The 24,390-nt window shown below is 45.7% G+C and overlaps 1 protein-coding gene across 1 annotated transcript in view; it reads left to right on the forward strand.

The window, feature by feature from the left end:
• mtx2 (metaxin 2) overlaps positions 1 to 24,390 on the forward strand; it is a 183,957-nt gene that overhangs the window by 126,512 nt on the left and 33,055 nt on the right. Inside the window, exons 4-5 of the mRNA XM_072477008.1 lie at positions 14,941 to 15,013; positions 23,916 to 23,992. Of these exons, the coding sequence (XP_072333109.1) occupies positions 14,941 to 15,013; positions 23,916 to 23,992 (150 nt within the window). The remainder of the gene's footprint in view (positions 1 to 14,940; positions 15,014 to 23,915; positions 23,993 to 24,390) is intronic.

Consider the following 24,390-nt stretch of genomic DNA (forward strand, 5'->3'; position numbering starts at 1 on the left):
AAAAGGGCGAAGGAGATTTCAGCTTTTGTGACTCCAGATAACCAATTCAACTTTATGCCATTTGGCATGAAAAACGCCCCAGCCACATTTCAACGGTTGACTAACAAAGTTGTTTCAGGATTACTCAATTGTGCGGTAAACACCGACAATCTGGTGATTTTTAGTCAGACATGGAAAGAACATTTGAAGCATCTGATGGAGTTAGTCGGTCGACTTCAAGAGGCGGGTTTGGTGGTAAACCTAGCGAAAAGTGAATTTGTAAAAGTCCAAGTCACATTCCTTGGCCATACAATTGGACAGGGACGAATGGTCCCACGGGATGTGAAAACAAAAGTTATTGGGGAGTTTCCAATACCCTCGACACAAAGGGAAATAATGCGATTTCTTGGCATGAGTGGATTTTACCAAAACTTTGTGCCAAATTTTAGCAGCGTAGTTGCTCCACTGACAGACTTGCTGAAGAAGCGTAGCAAATTTCAGTGGACGGCGGAGTGTCAACCGGCATTTGACGGCCCAAAAGCTGTGTTAACCACTGCTCCTGTGTTGACCACCCCAAATTACACGAAACCATTCAAAGTGGCTGTCGATGCGAGTGATGTGGGCGTAGGTGCTGTGCCCTTGCAAGAAAACGACAAAGGAATAGAGCGGCCTATTGAATATTTTTCCAAGAAATTGAATGATCACCAGAGGATGTATTCAACAATTGAAAAGGCGACTTTGAGCTTGGTGCTGGCTTTGCAACATTTTAACACTTTTTTAATGTTACCAGCAATTCGGCTAGAAACAATTATATATACTGATCATAATCCATTGACGTTTTTGGAGCGATTCAGGAATAAAAATGCCAGACTGTTTTGATGGAGTTTATTGTTACAACCATTTCATTTAAGAATTAAACATGTAGCAGAACGAGAAAATGTGATAGCCGATGCTTTGTCACAAATGTAATGAAGAGAAGCAGGTTCAATGGTGGAAATGGTAAAATGGACTATTATTATCAATGTTTGGCTGTTTTGATTTTGTTTAAAAGATATATATTTATTGTCAATTGTTCTTATTGGAAAAGTGGAAAGATGAAATATGAAACCATCTTTGAAGTTGATGGTTTATTTTTTTTTTCTGGGGGAGGTGTCATGGGAGTGTCCCTTTGAGAAATGTTTTTGTTTTATCACATGGCTTCAGTGATGTCGTTGTGTTGGTGGAGCTGGGCTGTGGCTCGGAGTTGCTTTTACTTTCGCTTTGGTTTGGGGCTTGATTGTCGCTCTTGAGTTTTTTGCTTTCGCTTTCACATTTGGCTGCTGTACTCAGAAAGAGAAATATCTTGGAGTGTCTCTTTATCTTCATTTTAAAAGCTGTTTCCAGATTACTTGTCAACTTAAAATAAATAATTGCTTTCTGGAATGAATTCAAACCTGCTGTTTTGGAAAGGAAACAAGAGTGTCCATACCAGGTTTTCGTGCTGTGTACTGGGCCACACCTTTGAAAAGGAGGTACTGGTTTATGGGATCTTGTTATTAAATTGGAACAGTTAAAAGGGGGAATTTATTAAGGGTGAGACATAGATTACTGTAGCTGTGTGGGGTATTTGTGTTTGTAGTTGATAAAAATGCTTACTGTGTGTGTTTAGAAAAATGTTAACTAAATTCGTAGAATAAAGCTTGTTTTTGATTAAAAGTGCTTAAGGCCTCTGTTGAATAACACCTGAAAGCCAGGACCCTCAGGCTCATCGTAACCAAAATCGATAAACAGTTGTAGGTCAGGTGAACTCCATGATATATTTGGAGTTTTCTAAACCCTGGCACATAACAATCTGGATCGTACCCTCGCTTGAAATGATCCAGATAATGATATTTACTCATTTAAATATGCACAGCCATCTTGATATTGCATTGAATCGACACCTGGGAGTCACCGGCTGCATTGGTGAGGTCTCAACCAGGCACCGATTTAGTACTGGTCTCCACAAGCAGAGACCAGTCATGATGGCCACGTGGGTGTCTTGACGGCCATTGGAGCCCCTCGGGTGGTCGGGGACAGGGCAGGGCAGTACCCTGGCGTCCCTATCTGAGGAACTGGTCTCGCCAGCAAGTTGAGTTCCCCACTCTAGAAAACATTTCTCAGTTTGGGCTAGACCGGGGAGAAACACCCCCATGGCCCAAAAAATGAAGTGTGGGTGAATACCGGTCTGGATCACACTGGGAAAGCTGACGGAAACACCCCGCCATACTCATCCAAAATGACACTAAGAAATGTTTTGGTTGAATCACACCAATGTTAATGTTTCAGAAACAGAATTGGGTTTCTCATAAAACTATAATGAGGCATTGCTGAGAACGTATTTGGCATAGGTAAACAAGACTGAATAATACCACAAAGCCTTTCCGTTGGAGGTGTGAAGCTCTTTTTGATGAGGTGCCTAGGATACTCCAATTCCTCGCTTAATGTTTTTAAAAAAAATCTTTTTATTCGCCATATTTTCATCATTAAAACAGAAAAAAACCCAGAGAAACAATAAAACGACCCTACCAATATGGAACCTAAAACAGTGACTCGCAAGTTAAAGACAAAAAGCAAACAACAAACCAACCCCCCCCACCCCTAATGTTCAATGGCACCAACTCCCAAAAGTGCATGATAAATAAACCCCGTGAATTGTAGAACCCCTCCTTGCCCTCCCCCCTTAACTCAAACTTCACCTTCTCCAGGGTCAAAAATTCCAGCATGCCCCCCCCCCCGCCATGCCGAGGCACAGGGCAGAGAAGTTGATCTCCACCCCAACAGGACCTATCTACGAGCAATCAGCGAGGCGAAGGCTAAAACATCTGTCCCTGCAGTTCGGGTTGGTTCGACATCCTTAAAATGGCCTCCAGGGGATCCGGCTCCAAGTCCATATGCAGCATCCCGAGATGATGTTAAATACCTCCCTCCCACACCTTTCCAGCTTCGGACAGGACCAAAACATATGCACATGGTTTGCGCGGCCCTTCCCACATCCTCTACCCCCTCAAAGAGCCGTCTCATTGTTGCTTTTGTGAGGTGCGTCCTATACGCAACCTTCAATTGAATCCACCCCAATCTTGTGCATGAGGTTGAGGCATTGACCCTTCGCAGCACCTCGCACCACAGACCCTCTTCCATCGCCTCTCCCAGCTCTTCCTCCCACTTAGCCTGAATTTCCTTCATGGACACACCATCCTTCTCCAAAATTCTTCCATAGATCGCCGACATCAACCCCCCCCCCCCCCCCCCCCAAAGCCCACAATACTGCAGTATTGTCTCCAACACCGAGGGGGCTGGCGCTACCGGGATGGTCGGGAACTCCTTCCTCGGAAAGTCTCGGCCTTGTAGGCACCTAAACCTTTCCTCCTGCGTCAGCCATTCTCTCCCAGCTCCTCCAACTTCGCAAGTCATCCCCAGGAACAAATCCTTCACTGCCCTAATCCCCCCTCTCCTTCCACCTCTGAAACTTCTCACCCAGCCTCCCCGGCTCGAACCAATGATTCCCCCTAATTGGCATCCTCCCCTGACCTGGCCCTCAGTGTAAAGTGCTGTCCAGCTTTTCAAAGTTACCACCACCATCGGGCTCACCGAATACTTGCCGGGGCCATCGGGGGCCGCGCCGTTAACAGCACCCTCAACCCGGACTCTCAACACGGACCCTCCTCCATCTTAACACCCCAAGACTAGCCCCACCCCAACCCTGCCCAGCACCTTCTCTTGTGTTCACCGGCCAGTAATGTAATACGTTTGCCCCCCCGGCCCGTCGCACTCTCTGCAGGACCGCCCTCAACCCTGGTCACCTTTCTCTCTCTCTCTCTCTCCCCCACCCCTCAAATAAACGAGATGCCCAACCTGTCCACCTCCTTGGAAAAAACATTTGGGTTGAAAGACCGGCAGGCACTGAAATAGAAACAAACAGAAATGTCAATAGCACATTCATTTTAACTGTCCGCACCCGGCCCGCCAACGACAGAGGGAGATTGTCCCACCCTGCCAAATCGGCCTTCACCCTCCCCACCAAACCAGCAAAATTGTACCTTCGGATCCCCTCCAAATCACCCGCCACCTGCATCCCCAAGTATCTTAAGTGGGTTGAAGCCCGACAAAATGGCAGTTCTTTGCCATTTGACTCTACCCGGCCAAATGCCTTCTCTGCATCTCATGCCACCACCTCCGTTTCCTTCCCATCCGTCGGTGGCATGATCACATTTAACAACCTTCTCAAATTCGAGAACAGCTGGATTCCCTTCACGAACCCTTTCTGATCCTCTCCAGTAACCTTCGGGAGGCACCCCTCCAACCTTGCCTCCAGCACCTTTGTCAGTATCTTGGCATCCACATTTTAATAGGGCTATGGGCCTATACCAACCACACTCCACCGGGTCCTTGCCCTTTTTTCACAGTAGGGAAATCGAAGCCTGTCCCAATGTCTGCGGCAACCCCCCCTATCTATCGCCGCCTCAAACATTCCTACCATGAGCGACGCCAACTTGTCCTTAAATTTCTTATAATTCGCCCCTGGGAACCCATCTGGCCCTGCCACCTTCCCTGACAGCATCCTCCCGATTGCCTCTTTTACCTCCTACTCCCCCACTGGCCCCTCCAGCCCTATCCTATCTTCCTCCCCCAACCTCAGCTACTCCAACCCGTCCAGAAACTCCCTCATCTCTCACTTTCTCTCGGCTGCTCCGACCTATACAACTTCTCAGAAAACTCCTCAAAAACGTTATTCTGCTCCAGGGCCACCACTAACTTCCCTATCCTATCCTGTACCTGGACTATCTCCCTCGCTGCCTCCTCCCTCCGGAGATGGCCGGCCAACATATGCCCGCCTTCTTCCCATATTCGTAAACGGCCCCCCTTGCCTGTCTCAATTGGCGCACCGCCTTCCCTGTGGACAACCAGTCAAACGTTGCCTGAAGCTCCTTCCTCCTATTCAAGAGCATCACCAATCTCCCCTCCAAAGCCCCTGTTACCATCATGTACCTGCCCCTCTGGTCCACCTTCGCCATCTGAACCTCACCCTCTTGTCCACCAATACCGCTACCACCTGAGCCCTACTATCAAACCCAGAATGGAACACCTGACTCACACACCACTTCCTGAGCCTCACCTGATCCTTCACCCTCAGGTGGCTCTCCTACAGCATCACCACATCGGCCTTTAGGCCCTTTAAATGCGCAAACAGCCTTGATCTCTTCACCGGCCTCCCCAATCCCTCACGTTTCACCTTACTGTTCTGATCGGGGCCTCTCACCCACCCAGCCCCTCCTATCCGCCATAATCATAACCTATGGTCCCTGCCCAGGCCTCCTCTTCCCAATCCCCTTCCACGTGCCCAGTTCCTGAAAGCAAAAGTCTAACAAACAAAACCAGTGCAAAAAAAAAACACACCCCAGAAAACCGCCATCACCCCAAAGTTCACTAACCTCCTACCAGCGCCCCATACCACAGGGTACACTATCCTTCCCCACTAACCAACCCAAAAATAGAAACTTCCAACCATTCCCAACCCTCATATAAAACAAATTAACATCCTTAACCAACAGACAAGAAATGAATCTATATGCAGCTTTTCACCCCCTTCCATCTGTCCAAAGCCAAACAGCGGTCCCAGCTCTCATTTTCACCACAGTCCTTCAACCTTCACGGACACCTCCGCAGCCTCCACCGTCTCAAAGTAGAAGTCATTTGAGTTGTTGGTTACCCTCAGCTTTGCCGGGTAGACCACGGCGAACCTCACACCATTACTGTAGATTGCCGCCTTCAGCTGACCGCCAGCCTTCTCACCAGCTTCACAGTTAAGTCCTGGATATACGAATGCCAACTCCTTCCCACTGCACCTCATGTCCGGAGGACATTTTCTTTAACATGGTATTTATGAAAACAAATTATGACCGCCCTTGGCGGCTCATTTGCCTTCGGCTTGGGCCGGTGACCGATGAGCTCTGTCGAGTTCATACCGGGCGGGTTCCTCCCCTTCCCCCAGCAACTCGGCCAGCATCTCCGCGAAGTGCTCAGTCAGCCTCAGGCCCTCCACCCTCTCGGGCAAGCCCACAATTCTTAAATTCTGCCACCTTGACCTGTTCTCCAGGTCCTCCACCATAGCTTGCAGTCCTTTGTTGACTTCTACCATCCTCCGCAGGCTCCTCACCCATTGAGGTGAACTGGTTACTGTGCTGTGACAGAGCCTCCTCCACCCCCATCAACTTCTCTCCTTGCTCCTGTCCACGGCCAATGTCCTCCAACACCGCCTCCTCCACCAGCACCTTCATCGCTGCCATCATCTCTTTCCGCATCACCACCTCCATATGCTTGGCAAACTGCTTTTCGAACTCTCCAGCCATCACTCTGGCATCTTCTCTACTGAGAAAGGTGCAGCCCAACCCAGCGACCCAACTTTCCTGCAGCCGGGCTGACCCGTTCGCTCGATGGCGAATCTTCGCTCACCCTCTTCTTCCTGATGGCTTTTTTCTGGTCCTTCGACATTTCCCCTCCTTCCTTGTCTCTTCCTGCACCAGCTCATCCAAAAACTGCCACTCGGACCAGGCTTTAAATTCCAAAAAACTGAGCCTTGAGCAGGAGCCACCCAATGTTCGACTTCCATCTACGTGCTGCCACTGGAAGTCCCTCCTCGCTTACCTATACTATGAGACATCATGGGGGTGACTTACCACTGTGCTGAAGGTTAACATGTAAAGTCCTTGCCTTGAGACCATTTGACCCCGCAATCCTTTTTAGATTGATGAAGCCCCTGGGCGGTCATTTATGCATAAAGTACTCACAATCTGTGCCTTATGTATCAGGAGCAATAAGGTGTTGATCATATTTTTTAAAATACCAGTTGACATGGTTGTTATCATCCCGGATGAGGCGGCATCCACCACCACTAATTGTTCTGATGTTGCATAAAATTAGCTCTAATTTCCAGCAAGCGCATTCTCCTTTATTCAGCTGATTCCAGATTTCTCATTTTAATTATTTCCGAATAACTTAAAATGGTACAGTGCTGAATTTCCTACTTTCCTACACTCCAGGTTGAATACTATAGTTACATCTGTCTATACGTTATAGCTGTCACCAAAGTTTGCAAAGTAGAAAAAACAGAGGATGGAGAGAGGCTTGAAAGATAGGGACGGGTTAGTGTAGGGAGAGAGCATGTCAAGGACAAGCTTCATAACTTGGAGAATGGATTAGAAAGTCTGAGCTTCGACTTCCGGGTGCGGTGATGACCAGCTGAGTCGCACGTTTCGGCAGCTCCCTGTGAAACGGACTTTTGGGCTCTTGATAGGAGCCCCAACGGCAATTTTGACGGCTAAAAACACTGTGCGGTAAACCAGAAGGGAATCCCCCCTGGATACAGATGGAAAAAGGAGGAGAGAGTGGCCAGATTGCAGTGGATCCTTTAGAACAGCGGCAAGGAAGGCAAGCAAAAACCAAGATGGCGTCGGAAGGTGGCAGTTTAACATGGGGCCCTGAACAACAAGAGTTCTTGAAATGCTGTGTGGAAGAGATCAAAAAGGAAATGAAGAAAGAGCTGTTGGCCCCGATACTACAGGCAATCGAAGGGCTAAAGGAGGAACAAAAAACCCAGGAGCGGGAGCTTCGGGTCGTGAAGGCAAAGGCAGCCGAGAATGAGGACGATATACAGGGCCTGGTGGTGAAGACGGAGACGCAGGAGGCACATCAGAAACGATGTGTGGAAAGGTTGGAGGCACTGGAAAACAACGCAAGGAGGAACAACCTGAGGATTCTTGGTCTTCCTGAAGGTGTGGAGGGAGCGGACGTCGGGGCATATGTGAGCACGATGCTGCACTCGTTAATGGGAGCGGAGGCCCCGGCAGGTCCGTTGGAGGTGGAGGGAGCATACCGAGTGATGGCGCGTGGACCGAGAGCAGGAGAAATTCCCAGAGCCATAGTGGTGAGATTCCTCCGTTTTAAGGATAGAGAAATGGTCCTTAGATGGGCGAAGAAAACTCGGAGCAGTAAATGGGAGAACGCGGTGATCCGCGTTTATCAAGACTGGAGTGCGGAGGTGGCGAGAAGGAGGGCGAGCTTTAATCGGGCCAAGGCGGTGCTTCATAAAAAGAAGATAAAATTTGGAATGCTGCAACCGGCAAGACTGTGGGTCACATATCGAGGGAGGCACCACTACTTTGAGACGGCGGATGAAGCGTGGACTTTTATTGTGGAAGAAAAACTGGAATGAGCGGGTTATTAAAAAGAACGTTCGAACAAAGTGGTGGGGCGAATGTGGGGGGCAAAGAGGGGTTTTATGTACTAATCCTGCGATGTGGTAACTTTTCTCTCTCCCACAGGTGGTGATGGGGGGAGGTGGAGGAGATGGGGCGTTGGCCATTGGGGGCGGGGCCAAGGGAGAAGCGCGGGCTTGGTTCCCGCGCTATGATAATCATGGCGGGAATAGAGAAGCAGGAAGGAGGGGGCGTCGCACGGTGCGAGCCGAGGTCACGGGGGGAAGCCGAGGTCAGCCAGAGTTTGCTGACTTCTGAGAGCAACATGGGGGGAGTAATTACGCTAGCGGGGGATCTAGCGGGGGGGTTGGGAGGGGGGAATTACTGGGTTGCTGCTGCTGGGGAGAGGGGGGAGCTGGTATGGGAGAGGATGGGCGGGGGGGCACCGCCTGGGGGAGATACAGCTGCGTGGGAACCGGGTGAGGAGCTGGAAAAAGGTGATGGCTAATCGACAAGGGGGGGGGGGGGATAGGAAGCCCCCCAACTCGGCTGATCACGTGGAACGTGAGAGGGCTGAACGGGCCGATAAAGAGGGCACGGGTACTCGCACACCTTAAGAAACTTAAGGCAGATGTGGTTATGTTACAGGAAACGCACCTGAAACTGATAGACCAGGTTAGGCTACGCAAAGGATGGATGGGGCAGGTGTTCCATTCGGGGCTAGATGCGAAAAACAGGGGGGTGGCTATATTAGTGGGGAAGCGGGTAATGTTCGAGGCAAAGACTATAGTGGCGGATAACGGGGGCAGATACGTGATGGTGAGTGGCAAACTACAGGGGGAGACGGTGGTTATGGTAAACGTATATGCCCCGAACTGGGATGATGCCAATTTTATGAGGCGGATGCTAGGACGCATTCCGGACCTAGAGATGGGAAAGCTGATAATGGGGGGAGATTTTAATACGGTGTTGGAACCAGGGCTGGATAGATCGAAGTCCAGGACTGGAAGGAGGCCGGCAGCAGCCAAGGTACTTAAAGATTTTATGGAGCAGATGGGAGGTGTAGACCCGTGGAGATTTAGCAGACCTAGGAGTAAGGAGTTCTCGTTTTTCTCCTATGTCCATAAAGTCTACTCGCGAATAGACTTTTTTGTGCTGGGTAGGGCATTGATCCCGAAGGTGAGGGGAACGGAGTATACGGCTATAGCCATTTCGGATCACGCTCCACACTGGGTGGACTTGGAGATAGGGGAGGAAACAGGAGGGCGCCCACCCTGGAGAATGGACATGGGACTAATGGCAGATGAGGGGGTGTGTCTAAGGGTGATGGGGTGCATTGAAAAGTACTTGGAACTCTATGATAATGGGGAGGTCCAGGTGGGAGTGGTCTGGGAGGTGTTGAAGGCGGTGGTTAGAGGGGAGCTGATATCAATAAGGGCACATAAAGGGAAGCAGGAGAGTAAGGAACGGGAGCGGTTGCTGCAAGAACTTTTGAGGGTGGACAGACAATATGCGGAAGCACCGGAGGGGGACTGTACAGGGAAAGGCAAAGGCTACATGTAGAATTTGACTTGCTGACTACAGGCACTGCAGAGGCACAATGGAGGAAGGCACAGGGTGTACAGTACGAATATGGGGAGAAGGCGAGCAGGTTGCTGGCACACCAATTGAGGAAAAGGGGAGCAGCGAGGGAAATAGGGGGAGTGAGGGATGAGGAAGGAGAGATGGAGCGGGGAGCGGAGAGAGTGAATGGAGTGTTCAAGACATTTTATAAAAAATTATATGAAGCTCAACCCCCGGATGGGAGGGAGAGAATGATGGGCTTCTTGGATCAGCTGGAATATCCCAAGGTGGAAGAGCAGGAAAGGGTGGGACTGGGAGCACAGATCGAGGTAGAAGAAGTGGTGAAAGGAATTAGGAGCATGCAGGCGGGAAAGGCCCCGGGACCGGATGGATTCCCAGTCGAATTCTATTGAAAATATGTGGACTTGCTCGCCCCGGTACTGACGAGGACCTTTAATGAGGCAAAGGAAAGGGGACAACTGCCCCCGACTATGTCTGAAGCAACGATATCGCTTCTCTTAAAGAAGGAAAAGGACCCACTACAATGCGGGTCCTATAGACCTATTTCCCTCCTAAATGTAGATGCCAAGGTCCTGGCCAAGGTAATGGCAATGAGAATAGAGGAATGTGTCCCGGGGGTGGTCCACGAGGACCAAACTGGGTTTGTGAAGGGGAGACAGCTGAACACGAATATACGGAGGTTGTTAGGGGTAATGATGATGGCCCCACCAGAGGGAGAAACGGAGATAGTAGTGGCGATGGATGCCGAGAAAGCATTTGATAAAGTGGAGTGGGATTATTTGTGGGAGGTGTTGAGGAGATTTGGTTTTGGAGAGGGGTATGTTAGATGGGTGCAGCTGTTGTATAGGGCCCCAGTGGCGAGCGTGGTCACGAATGGACGGGGATCTGCATATTTTCGGCTCCATAGAGGGACAAGGCAGGGATGCCCTCTGTCCCCATTATTGTTTGCACTGGCGATTGAGCCCCTGGCGATAGCGTTGAGGGGTTCCAAGAAGTGGAGGGGAGTACTTGGGGGAGGAGAAGAGCACCGGGTATCTTTGTATGCGGACGATTTGCTACTATACGTGGCAGACCCGGCGGAGGGGATGCCAGAAATAATGCGGATACTTGGGGAGTTTGGGGATTTTTCAGGGTATAAATTGAACATGGGGAAAAGTGAGTTGTTTGTGGTGCATCCAGAGGAGCAGAGTAGAGAAATAGAGGACCTACCGTTGAGGAAGGTAACAAGGGACTTTCGTTACCTGGGGATCCAGATAGCTAAGAATTGGGGCACATTGCATAGGTTAAATTTAACGCGGTTGGTGGAACAGATGGAGGAGGATTTCAAGAGATGGGATATGGTATCCCTGTCAATGGCAGGGAGGGTGCAGGCGGTTAAGATGGTGGTCCTCCCGAGATTCCTCTTTGTGTTTCAGTGCCTCCCGGTGGTGATCACGAAGGCTTTTTTTAAAAGGATTGAAAAGAGCATCATGGGTTTTGTGTGGGCCGGGATGACCCCGAGAGTGAGGAAGGGATTCTTACAGCGTAGCAGGGATAGGGGGGGGGCTGGCACTACCGAGCCTAAGTGAGTATTATTGGGCCGCTAATATTTCAATGGTGAGTAAGTGGATGGGAGAGGAGGAGGGAGCGGCGTGGAAGAGATTAGAGAGGGCGTCCTGTAGGGGGACTAGCCTACAGGCTATGGTGACAGCCCCATTGCCGTTCTCACCGAGGAACTACACCACAAGCCCGGTGGTGGTGGCTACACTGAAGATTTGGGGACAGTGGAGACGGCATAGGGGAAAGACTGGAGCCTTGGGGGGGGTCCCCGATAAGAAACAACCATAGGTTTGCCCCGGGGGGAATGGATGGGGGATATGGAATGTGGCAAAGAGCAGGAATAACGCAACTGAAAGATCTGTTTGTGGATGGGAAGTTCGCGAGTCTGGGAGCGCTGACCGAGAAATATGGGTTGCCCCAAGGGAATGCATTCAGGTATATGCAACTGAGGGCTTTTGCGAGGCAACAGGTGAGGGAATTCCCGCAGCTCCCGACACAGGAGGTGCAGGACAGAGTGATCTCAAAGACATGGGTAGGGGATGGTAAGGTGTCAGATATATATAGGGAAATGAGGGACGAAGGGGAGACTATGGTAGATGAACTAAAAGGGAAATGGGAAGAAGAGCTGGGGGAGGAGATCGAGGAGGGGCTGTGGGCAGATGCCCTAAGCAGGGTAAACTCGTCGTCCTCGTGTGCCAGGCTAAGCCTGATTCAGTTTAAGGTATTACACAGGGCACATATGACTGGAGCACGGCTCAGTAAATTTTTTGGGGTGGAGGATAGGTGTGCGAGGTGCTCGAGAAGCCCAGCGAATCATACCCATATGTTTTGGTCATGCCCGGCACTACAGGGGTTTTGGATGGGGGTTACAAAGGTGCTTTCAAAAGTAGTAGGAGTGCGGGTCGAACCAAGCTGGGGGTTGGCTATATTTGGGGTTGCACAAGAGCCGGGAGTACAGGAGGCGAGAGAGGCCGATGTTTTGGCCTTTGCGTCCCTAGTAGCTCGGCGCAGGATATTGCTAATGTGGAAAGAAGCCAAGCCCCCGGGGGTGGAGACCTGGATAAATGACGTGGCGGGGTTTATAAAGCTAGAGCGGATTAAGTTCGTCCTAAGGGGGTCGGCTCAAGGGTTCACCAGGCGGTGGCAACCGTTCGTCGAATACCTCGCAGAAAGATAGACGGAATGGGAAAAAGAAGGCAGCAGCAGCAGCCCAGGATCGGGGGGGGTGGGGAGGGGGGCGCGGGGGGAGGAGGAACCAGAAGGACTCTCAGGGTTGTTCATATATACTGTATAGTATGTATAGGTCGTTGCTACAGATAATTATATATTGGACTGTTAAATTATATTTTTGGAGAGTGTTACTTGTGACAAGGCAGTTGCCAATTAGGGCTAGTTTTCATTTTTGTTATTTATTATTTATTCATTTTTTGTTTATAAAATAGGTAATTGTTATTTGTGTTGTTATAATATTGTGTAAAGGATGCACAATGTACTGTGTTGGTTGACCAAATATTTTCAATAAAATATTTAATAAAAAAAAAGAAAGTCTGAGCTTCTGGACAATAGGCCTGTGGAGGCGCAGCTGGTGAAAATGTTGCAACATCTATTGCTAAGTTTTGTATTTTTTCCTCAGAACTGTTCAACTTTGTGCATTTATGTTGTGATTTTTCTGGCGGGTAAATATTGGAGTGGAGGGATATGCTTAAACAATTGTGTTTTAAGTGTTTCTGGATTGGTTTGCCAATCCGAATGCTTACCCCTCTTAGACATGGCCAACATTTCCTCCATGCCTCGCATTCATTTTTGTTGTTTAAGAGATGCTGTGTAAAGCAGATAAGATTTTTGTTTATGGTCTACCTGCTTGCTTAGTAAAGCACTTCTGAATAGGGGAGAGGTGTCAGCAGGAATAACTGTTGCATGGGGAAGGAAGAAGGGCAGTAAAGTATCTTTGAGTGAGGCCTAGTAATCTAAAATTAAAACTATTAGACCCCGAGAGAAGAAGGAGCAATTCAGGGGCAATTTAGCTTGGCCAGTCCACCTACCCTGAACATCTTTTGGGTTGTGGGGGTGAGACCCACGCACACAGGGGGAGAATGTGCAAACTCCACCCAGACCGTGACCCGGGGCCAGATCGAACCCGGGTCCTCAGCGCCGTGAGGCAGCAGTGCTAATCACTGTGCCATCGTCCCACCCTACATAACCACATTCCTGAACAATTCTCCTGTTGATCCCTCTGACTTTGCTAATCCTTCCCTCCCTGACATCTTGACTCCATCTTTGCTATCCATCATGGTGTTGCAGTTGAAAGCCCTTCACTCCTCTCGCTTGAACATATCATTGGCATTTGCCACTGGTCAGGATTTCCCCAAGTGTCAGCAACCATGTTGCACTGCATTATGTGAACCTTCAGTGTATCTTTGTAACACCGTTGCTGTCTGCCCTGCTTTCCTTTGCTATCCATCAGTTCCCCTAAAGTACCTGCTTAGGTAACCATATATCGTTCTGCTCTGGGGATCTGAGCATTGATTAACACGCCCTCAGTGCTGATGCTATTGCATATTCCAGTATTTGGTTATTACTGGTTATGTCCTGTCAGCTTGTACAAAGCGAACAGGAGAAATCAAACCAATATCCCACTTATCACAGTAATAAAGTTGCAAAGCCTACTTCTTTGTGATTTTACTTGCTGATATGCGAACAAAGGCTCTAAAAGAAGAAATATGAAGAGTTTCTAGTACTACAGTATGGAAGCAAAAATAATCTAATTCCTACTCTTTAGAGAGAGCAAATTGACAATGCATTTATCTTATTTGAAAAACAACTATCCTGAGAATTCCATGTCAGCAGTTTAGTACAAGACCCCATTCTCAGTGTGCCACTCCGGGCCAATGCAGTCAGCTGGCTGGCAGCAAAAATACACCGCAGCTTAAGCAGCAGCAGCAAGCAACCTGGTGACACAGTTGTAAAGTTTACCTCAGGGTAGTTACCTTGAATACAATTTGCTTTCATAACAGCACCGAAAGGTTGGTGGAAAAATTGAAATATGGTTGAAGGTTGGCAACATTGCACACTTGAGGCAAAGTGCCAACAAATTGTTTGTCTCTAACATTATGCTTTTGTAACTCTTTGGGGAGGCATTCACCATGTGTGCCAAGCAAAATAATGATAAATTTGCTGTAGCAAACGTCCACATTTCTGTTACTTTGCAGTTGTACCATAGAAATATCAAACAAAATCCACAATGCCTCTTTTCCCCGCCTTACCAGCTGAAAATATTTGTTGAGATCAAAAAATGGTTACCGCAAGGAGGCCATTCACTCCTGTGCGAATAGTTCCATTATTTTGACTATTTAGTTCTTTTAATTTTAAAAAATACATTCTTCATCATTTACATCTATAAATGTGCATGGTTAATACAAATCTCATGAATTAAGTATTTTAAGAATTGTAAATATGTCTATATGGCAGGGATGGGGAAAATCATTTTTCAGTTGGATAAGTTCCACCTCTGCTGGCCAAATATATGTTTACTGTTTTATTTCTCCATATTGCAGTGTGATCATAAATTGATATAATCTATATTTTTGAAATGTTAGTTTCATGACAAAATGTTGCTGTATTTCAGGCATTTCTGCGGATGTGCAATCTGCCAGTCCAGGTGGTTTGTAGGGCAAATTCAGAGTACATGTCCCCATCTGGTAAGTCTGAAGCTGAATTAAATTCCTGGAGGGCTTGTTTTGTTCGATGCCATATCTAATCCTGCAGTCTATATACTGCACAATACTGGTCATGAGCTACTTTTTTCATACACTTTTACGTTACCCCGTCTTCATTCTGAACCTTACTTATTTGAGGAATAGATTATTAACGGTTGCAGTTGTTTCGGAATTTTAATTGAGAGATGTATGAATTAGGATAATCTGTGGTGGTATGAACTTGTATGCAAAGTAGCACATTACATACATTATTCCACAGTGAATGATTGTTCAAGCAAATAACTATAAATGCTATGTATATCTATCAATTAAAAATTTTAAAAAAATAAAATATATATATATATATTATATACCATTTATCTTTTATAGCAAAGTTTACTTCTGGCCATTATTTATACTTGCTCAAGTAAAGAAAAAGGAGATTAAATGGTGGATCGACTCAAAATTCCTAAGACTGACATTTGGATCTTAGCAGTGTCTATGTGATGCTCTTGGCCTTTATTGGGGTTTCAATTTAAAAAATTAAAAAAAAAAATATATATATATATATATTATATACCATTTATCTTTTATAGCAAAGTTTACTTCTGGCCATTATTTATACTTGCTCAAGTAAAGAAAAAGGAGATTAAATGGTGGATCGACTCAAAATTCCTAAGACTGACATTTGGATCTTAGCAGTGTCTATGTGATGCTCTTGGCCTTTATTGGGGTTTCCTTTGTGCCGGAACACATATGAATAAAAGCTCAGAGATCACTATGTTCAAAGAGACCTGCAACTCTTTTGTGATACACTTATCGTATGGATGCAGATGAGGCTTTTGTTCATACATTTTACCTCATCTATTACCCTAAGGCTGCCTGTGAAGGCAGTGAAGAATGAATCTATTCAAAAGAAGCACAACAGAGCCTGCTGTTAGTGTGAACTGTATATGAACTGGCCTTAACAGCAGGTTCTGTGCATTTGAGTATAACACTTTTCCTTATCTTTTTCTTTTCAAGATATGAAACAAAACATAATTTGCGTATTCCTCTGCAAAAACTTGACTAGTGTTTCTGTTAAGTTTGGTTAAAATAATACACTGAATATTTTAGTACATATTTACTGCTGGGAGCTATCAAGAGAGAAGTATTTTACTGCAGTGCACCTATAATTCCATAGCACCAGGTGATGGAAAAAGGAAGAGAAAATTGGAGGATGCAGTCATCCTAACTAAACCTCCTAGAAGTGATTATTAAACAGCAATGGGTAGAGACCTGAGAGCAAATCAGCTGCCCACTGTTTCAACAGGGAAATACTACATTGTACAAGGGGCCCTAAAAGGGTGGCTGAGAACATTTGGCTAATTCTTTAAAAATCACTTTGGACAGTGTGTTTAGCATTTCATATTTTAATTTTAAAATCTGTTTTGACTACTGAACACATTTACATTTTAAGCCACAATTATTTTAATGACAGTACAAGTTAACTTGAGTACTTGTATCAGTGACTTTGCATATCAAGTAAATAATTAATTTGAATATAGATTTCATAAATTCTCTAAGAAAGGGCGACATTCTTATGGTAGTATGCTGTTTCATGGCTCATCGGGACCACCATAATAGATTGTAATCCCAACTGGCTATCTGAGAAGAATTTATTTTGCTGTTCTCTCCTCTAATGAGAATGTGAAGACAAGGTGATCTGTTATCACGTTCTTGATCAACTGGTTTAAGAACATCATTGGCAGATGCCTTGAAAAAGCCAACTACTAGTCTTCATAATTGGGCAATGGCATCTTCTGGAGAGAGATACTAAAGAAGTAGAATTAGTACAGACTTCCCTCAATTGCTTATAGGGTGCGTATTGCTTTATGTACTATAGAATCATAGTGACCAGGAAGACCCCAGGTTCTATTTGTGTTGAGTTAGCTTATCTCCGCTTAGTACCATGTAACATTACAGTTGACAACAATACTAGGCAAAATAATACAATTGGCTGGGTTCAGGAGGGGCCTGACTTGCTGTGTATTTCCAGAATCTTTTGTATTTATTTCAGATTTCCAGCATCCAAAGTATTTTGCTTCTGTATTAATAACCTGTGTTTTAAATTGTCTATTGATTCCTCTTTTGTTAACATAGTATACAGTGCAGCTGAGTCACAGTTGATAGGCTGTGGATGCTGTTAGGTAATTCCAGGATTAGCATCCACCTCTTGGGCGGCAAGGTGGCACAGTGGTTAGCAGTACTGCATCACAGCTCCTGGAACCTAATTTCAATTCCGGCCTCTGGTAACTGTGTGGAGTTTGCACTTTGTCTCCATGTTTGCGTGGGTTTCCTCCCACAGTCCGAAGATGTACAGGTTAAGTGGATTGGCCATGCTAAATTTCCCTTTAATGTCCAAAAGGTTAGGTAGGGTTACTGGTTATGGGTGTAGGATAGAGGCATGGGCTTAGGTAGGGTGCTCTTTCTAAGAGCCAGTGCAGACCAGATGGACTGAATGGCTTCCTTCTGCCCTGTAAATTCTATGAATGCATTTTGTCCACCAGGGCCTTCACTATTCTCCTTTTGGGCATTCATCTGCCTGAAGCTGTTGGCACTTTCTGGAGGTTGGCAGGCTACTTAACTGTTACCTAACACTCTGAACTGTCATAGGTAGTACCATCTACTGTTACTATGACCGATTTTAACACCTGACTCAACATAAAAAGCTATTAATAGGCTCATTATTTCCTCTTGGCTTTTATATTCTACATGTTTTGTGCTAAAACCTAAAGAAAAACTTCCCAAAGCCTAGCTGAATCCCATTCGCTTTTGTTTACAGTGCTATCATCCTGAAGTTTTGCCTTTAATGGCCAGCGAACCTGTACCCACAAATATCTCTGCTGTTTGACATTATAGAGCTTAATGCATCACCTCACACTTGCTGACATCAAATTCCACTTGCCATTTTTTAAAAAACTTGTTTCTTTATTGTATCATCCTTTAGGTCTTCTAAAGAATTGCCTATACCTTTTGTTGTGGTCCCATTGCAAGTTTCAGCTGCAATCTTTCTAAGCCTGTCTAGATCATTGATGCATACAATGACAGTAGTGACCTGATGAACTTGTGGAACACACAACCCACTTTGAACTACCCCTAATAACAGCTTTTTACTCCCTCTTCTAATCTCAAAACTGTTTTAATTCACTTTGCTATCCTTCCCCAATTCCATACACCTTGATCTTCTCTGGCAATCTCCTCTGTAAGCACCTTGTCAAATATTTTTTTGAATCCCATGTGCACAACACCCACTGTATTTCCCCCACCTACCACGTCTGTTACCTTCTGAAAGGATTTGACCAGGTTTGTCAATCACAATGTTCTGTGAAACCATGCTGGCTGCTTCGATTTTGTCTTTATCTAGATACAAAGTAATTTTATAAAAACTAAAATGTTCTCTTCAATTGATGTTGGGGATTGGGTAATGCTCCCTCATTATGTTGCGATTCAGATCCTTTGGATCAATGCAGATTCTGAGTTTGCCAGAAGGCTTCTTTACGCACACCATGGAACTGACCCAGTCGGTTGGTTCCGTAACTCTGGAGATCACTCCTTGGTCTTAGAGGTCCTATCATAGAATTTACAGTGCAGAAGGAGGCCATTCGGCCCATCGAGTCTGCACCGGCTCTTGGAAAGAGCACCCTACCCAAGGTCAACACCTCCACCCTATCCCCATAACCCAGTAACCCCACCCAACACTAAGGGCAATTTTGGACACTAAGGGCAATTTATCATGGCCAATCCACCTAACCTGCACATCTTTGGACTGTGGGAGGAAACCGGAGCACCCAGAGGAAACCCACGCACACACTGGGAGGATGTGCAGACTCCCCACAGACAGTGACCCAAGCCGGAATCGAACCTGGGACCCTGGAGCTGTGAAGCAATTGTGCTATCCACAATGCTACCGTGCTGCCCTGCAGCTGCTGCTTAAGGCGGTCCTTGAGCAGTGCTGGGACTCTGAGCTGCATGCACCACAGGTGTGGTGTTCTGTTTGAGTATGATCTTGTACGTATATGGGAGCGTGCCCATGCCTTCGAAGACGTCGCGGTGCTGGTCGATGATGGCGTTGAGTTGCGCTCTGACGTCAGCATCCTGGAAGGCAGACGTATCATCAGGAGAGAGTGAGTGAACTCTTTGAACGAAGTTTAGCAATTTGCACGCCTGTCGCCTAGCACAGAGTCCTTCGAGGAACCCATGATCTTGAAAGGAAGGATGGCTTTTCGTGACTTGTGCGTCACTTCGTTGGCATGAGCCGGTAGCAGGAATGATGTTGCCATTGTAGTCCAATAGCTGGCAGGCCGATGGGAGAATGGTTGGTTTGACACAAAGGCTTTGGAAAGCAGACCACGCCATGAGATTGGCGGAGGCACCAGTGTCCAGACGGAATCGTATTTGGGACCAGTTGAACATCAGGGTGGCACACCACTAATCGTCTGGATCGATGCTGTATACCGACAGCGGTTGTTTGCTTCAGGGACAGCCTGTTTTTCGTTACGACACCGACTCGAAAAGGTGCCTTCGGGTCCTCGGTGTCACTGCTGCGTGGGAGGTCGGAATCGGACTCTGTGACCGTGGGTTGAATTGCCCGAACATTCCTGCGAGGCTGGCTGAAGCAATATGAATTGGAAGGCTGAGCTGCTCGACAGCAGGCAACATAGTGGCCAAGTCTTCCACATCGTAGGCATTGTCGAGATTTTGCGGGGCATTGCCGCTTTAAATGGACGGAGCCACAGTTGCCGCACGTCGTGACATCAGCACGTTCACTGCGCCACCGCGCATGCGCGGTGCGGTCCTGCGTGGTGCGCGCTTGCGCATTACGTTCCTCCATGTCGCTGTCCCCTCGTTTGGTGCATACAAGCGCAGGAGTCCGCGAAAAGCGAGCGAAATGGCCACCCTCATCCAGGCTGAGGCCCTGGAGGTGTTCAATCACTTGGACCCGTTCCGCCTCGTGGGGACCTTGCCGCACCGTTTCAGCTGCTTGTATATGGGAGTACCGACTGGTGGCATTTTCAGGTAGGACACTGGTCTCGATGGCGGTCGCTAGGGTGAGTTGCTTTACTTTGAGGAGCTGCTGACGTAGGGGGTCCGACTGAACACCGAAAACGATCTGGTCGCGTATCATGGCGTCGGAGGTGGGCCCGTAGCTGCAAGATTGTGCAAGGATGCGGAGGTGCGTTAAAAAGGATTGGAAAGGTTCGTCCTTACACTGCAAACGCTGCTGGAACACGTAGGGTTCGAAACTTTCATTCACCTCTACGCTGCAGTGAGTGTCAAATTTGAGGAGAACTGACTTGAACTTCGTCTTGTCTTCGTCATCTGCAAAGGTGAGAGTTGAAAATATGGATGGCTTGGTCCCCGGCCGTGGCGAGGAGAAGAGCAATCTTTCTGGTGTCCATGTCCTGTCCGTGGCTTCGAGGTAGAGCTGGAAGCGCTGTTTGAAAATCTTCCAGTTGGCCCCAAGGTTGCCGGCGATGCGGAGCGGCGGCGGCGGGCTGATGTTGTCCATGTTGCAGAATGACGGAATGCCGGCGGAAGGCAGATCACTTGAGGTAGGTCTAAGAAGTGCTAGTATGCAACCACTCCTGGCATCATGATGTGTAGGGTGTTCTGGATCACATACAGGTCACCAACACTATTTTATTAGAAGGTTAACTATTTAAACATACTTGAACTGTGGATAAATACGATACCAGCTTTAGCTAAAGACCTTTGCCTTGTCCTAACCAGTTGATGCTCTCAGCACATGGTGAATGTCTGTGTTGCAGGTTGTGAGCTCTGTGCTCCTAGCTAGCTGCTACTCGAATGAGCGGGAACCCTGATGTCCTCTGTCTTTATAGTGCATGTGCCCTCACTGGTGATTGGCTGCGGTGTTGTGTGTGTTGATTGGTCCCACTGTGTGTTCATCAGTGTGTGTCTGCACCATAATATACTGGTGTATATTATGACAATAACTAGGCAGTAATTGCCTGGATTAGCTGCGTCTCCATTTTTAAAGATGGCATTATATTGACCACTTTCCAGTCCTCTAATACATAGTCACAATCAATAGAGCCCTGGAATACAGCCCCAGACTTTCCTGTGAAAACAAGAATTCAAATCTTGCCATCTAGTGCACCAATCTCGCCATTGCTAATGTCCTCACATTTTGCTGCTTTTCTAATTGGAATATGCCACAGTGAGCTTGGCAGGTAATCTGTCATTAATTGATGATCTAAGAACTGGAGTGCTGTCACCATTTCAGACTACTGGAGAGTGTCAGTGAATGAATTCTTAAATGCATCCCTTTTGAAGTTTCAGATTTCTGCCAGTTCCACTGCAGTGTGTGATCTATGAATTCAGGCCACTCCCTAGCCCAAACTAACCTTGAATTTTGAAGTTGAACATGATTTTGTTTTGAATGGGACAAAAGATTGCAAATCTTTGTGGCTAGCGTAAATTTGCACAATCTCATGCTGACTTTCCTCTGAATAGATGGGCTTGAAATGTTCGGCACATGTACAGCAAATTATTTAAAACTGTTTAAAACATTTGTAATTATTCAGTGAATTAATTAGAAAATATACGCTTGCAGTTTGATTGGTTTTATTTACTGAGGTAGAGCACTGTGGAGAAAACAATGAAGTAGCCATTTAAATTCTGAAAATGATCTGATGAATTGAATGGACCATGGACGTACAATATAGTGTGTCAATATTCATATTGAAACGCCCAGGTGCAGGAAGTGGATTCTCAAAGATCCTAGTTCAATCTTCACAACAGTGATCTATTTTTAACAACCGGAAGGTTAAATCCAATCTTGGTGCAATAAATCATGTTGCTGCCAGACCACTTAGACCATTATTTCTAAATCTAAGTGGCATTGAATTGAAAACTGGCTTAACTGCAACAGGTTTGTAATCACCATTGATTTTACTGGGGCGGAGCTCTGATAATGATGTAACTGTTTTTGTAGAGGGTAATGGCAGAATGGCACAAAGATCTCAAGAAAATAATAGCATAAGTTACAACGATGAATCCTGTTCAGCCCTGATGTTTATTATTTCTTTCGTTTAACTAATTTACCTAAAAACTTTGCTTTAGCCATCATAATATCACTCATCTCTCTCATTACTTCAGGATTCACAACCCCTCCAATATCCTTCTCTTTAATAAAGACCGATGCAAAGTACTTAATGAAATGTCTATACCATTTTTTGATTATCATCTAAAAAATTGAAAATACTTTCCTCTCGAGTCCTGCCTCATTTTTAACAGTTCTCCCCTCACTAAAATACTTTGTTGTTCAGAATTAGCTCAGAACAGTGATTTAATTATTTTATTCCCTCACATGTTTGACTTATTACCACACCTGACAGTTCAAAGGGGAGAATAACGCTTCGTATTTCCTTATCCCCTTCATAATACTGACACCTCGTTGCTTTCTGATTTTATAGACTCTGGCTATTTTCTGGGATCTCTCTCAAATGACCATTATTGACATATGTCAATGATCAGCATTTAATATTGATCTGCAGTGTTCACTAAGTTCTGTTTGCAAATCATTGCTGATTAAAATTGGTGCCTGACTGCTGCTGTTATTTCACATCATTACCGAAGAATGTCCTGAAACGTTGCATTTGTTGCGCATCCTTCATATTTGTAGTTCTTAAGGTGATTATTCGGGTTGTCTGACATGAGTAGCAGGAGCTTTAGAGGCCTACCAATCAGAAACTAAATAGTATTTTGCTCTTGTGAACAATGTGCGCAGGTAGCAGCTTCAAACAAAATTACTGCATTTTTGTATGTCATCCATGAGGTCACTGGGTTTCAGAAAACAAACAAACTTGTGGGTCATCAAGCAAAATACCGAAGTTCAATTAAACGAAAAGGAGTTTAACTTCCCTCCTGCCACCAAGAAACACACCACTGGGAGGCCAGAGAATCTCAGCCATTGTTTTTTGAATTGTCAGCCTTTTGTGGCTGCGTTTACTATTTTGATGCTACTTATCAACTTTTCTGAATTTTATGAATAGGACTGAATGCTTCCCAACTTCCCCAGTGTCCCAAAAGACGTGCTGTTAGATAATTTAGACATTCTGAATTCTCCCTCCGTGTACCCGAACAGGCGCCGGAATATGGCGACTAGGGGCTTTTCACAGTAACTTCATTGCAGTGTTAATGTAAGCCTACTTGTGCCAATAAAGATTATTATATTATTATAAAACTGTTTTTAAATTGATACCCAATTCTGCATTTATTCATAACTAATGGTACCCAATCACGCTTTCCTTTTGGGCTGTTATGATAGCATTGCTAATGGTTAATTTCAAAATGAGTTGCTGGATGGCTAGTATTGACAAACTTTATAAATTAAGCCTTGTATTAGAGGATCCCACATGGCACTTTGTAGATGCACAGCAAATAGGAAGAACATGGAAGCCCTTTGACCACTTTGTCATCTCCCACTATTGCCTTAGTGATTAACTGAGCCATATGGACTCTGAAGGGTGAACTTGTAATCAGTACTGATTTCATCCTAGAAAAATTGTGTACTCATGGGTTTGACTAAATATAACAAGTACACTCTTGCTGTGCAAAATGAGCCCAAATGCATAACACAAAGTACTTTTTTAAAATAGCAAACAGAAAATCAAATGAAGTGCTGCATTGTTCTTTTTCCTAGGATATGTGTTTGTGTTAGTATATATTTTGAAATTGAGCCTGTTAGTTTACCATTTGTTTCTCTCTGGTTTTTGTTTTTGAGACATTTTTAAGTAATATTCTTTGCTTTAATCTATTTCACCCTGTTATTTTTTTGACAATTGTTTCCATTTCCACTATAAAATTGTTGTAACAACCCTGTGATCTTGTTTTGCATTAGGCAAGGCTCCATTTATACATGTGGGTAATCATGTTGTATCAGAACTTGGCCCGATAGTACAGTTTGCAAAAGCCAAGGTAGGAAAAATTGCCTACTTTGTTACTGTAGCTATAAATGCCACTTTTAGGCAAGTGTGTTGATTTGGAAATGTATATCTTAGTATTTATTGCCATTTTTGGTATTTTCTATTTATTCTTCAGTGTAATAGATGTGTAATGCTGTCCATGGGCAACTTTTGGCATTTTGAATCTTCCTAATTTATGTTCAAATAATTTAGTACTCAAGGTTCAAGGATGAGGTTGTGAACCAAGAGTTCATATTTTTCCTAAAATAGTTATATTGTGCAATCTACAGATATTAGAACTATTTTGATTTTCATTTTGCACAACTCGTGTATGGTTGGTAATGAGGTTAATTAAAAGGAAATTAATTGTTTCTGTGCAGTATTGGTAATTATTGTCTGACTGCATTGAGT

This window comes from Scyliorhinus torazame, chromosome 2 (genome assembly GCF_047496885.1).
Source record: "Scyliorhinus torazame isolate Kashiwa2021f chromosome 2, sScyTor2.1, whole genome shotgun sequence".
Classification (NCBI taxonomy): domain Eukaryota; kingdom Metazoa; phylum Chordata; class Chondrichthyes; order Carcharhiniformes; family Scyliorhinidae; genus Scyliorhinus; species Scyliorhinus torazame.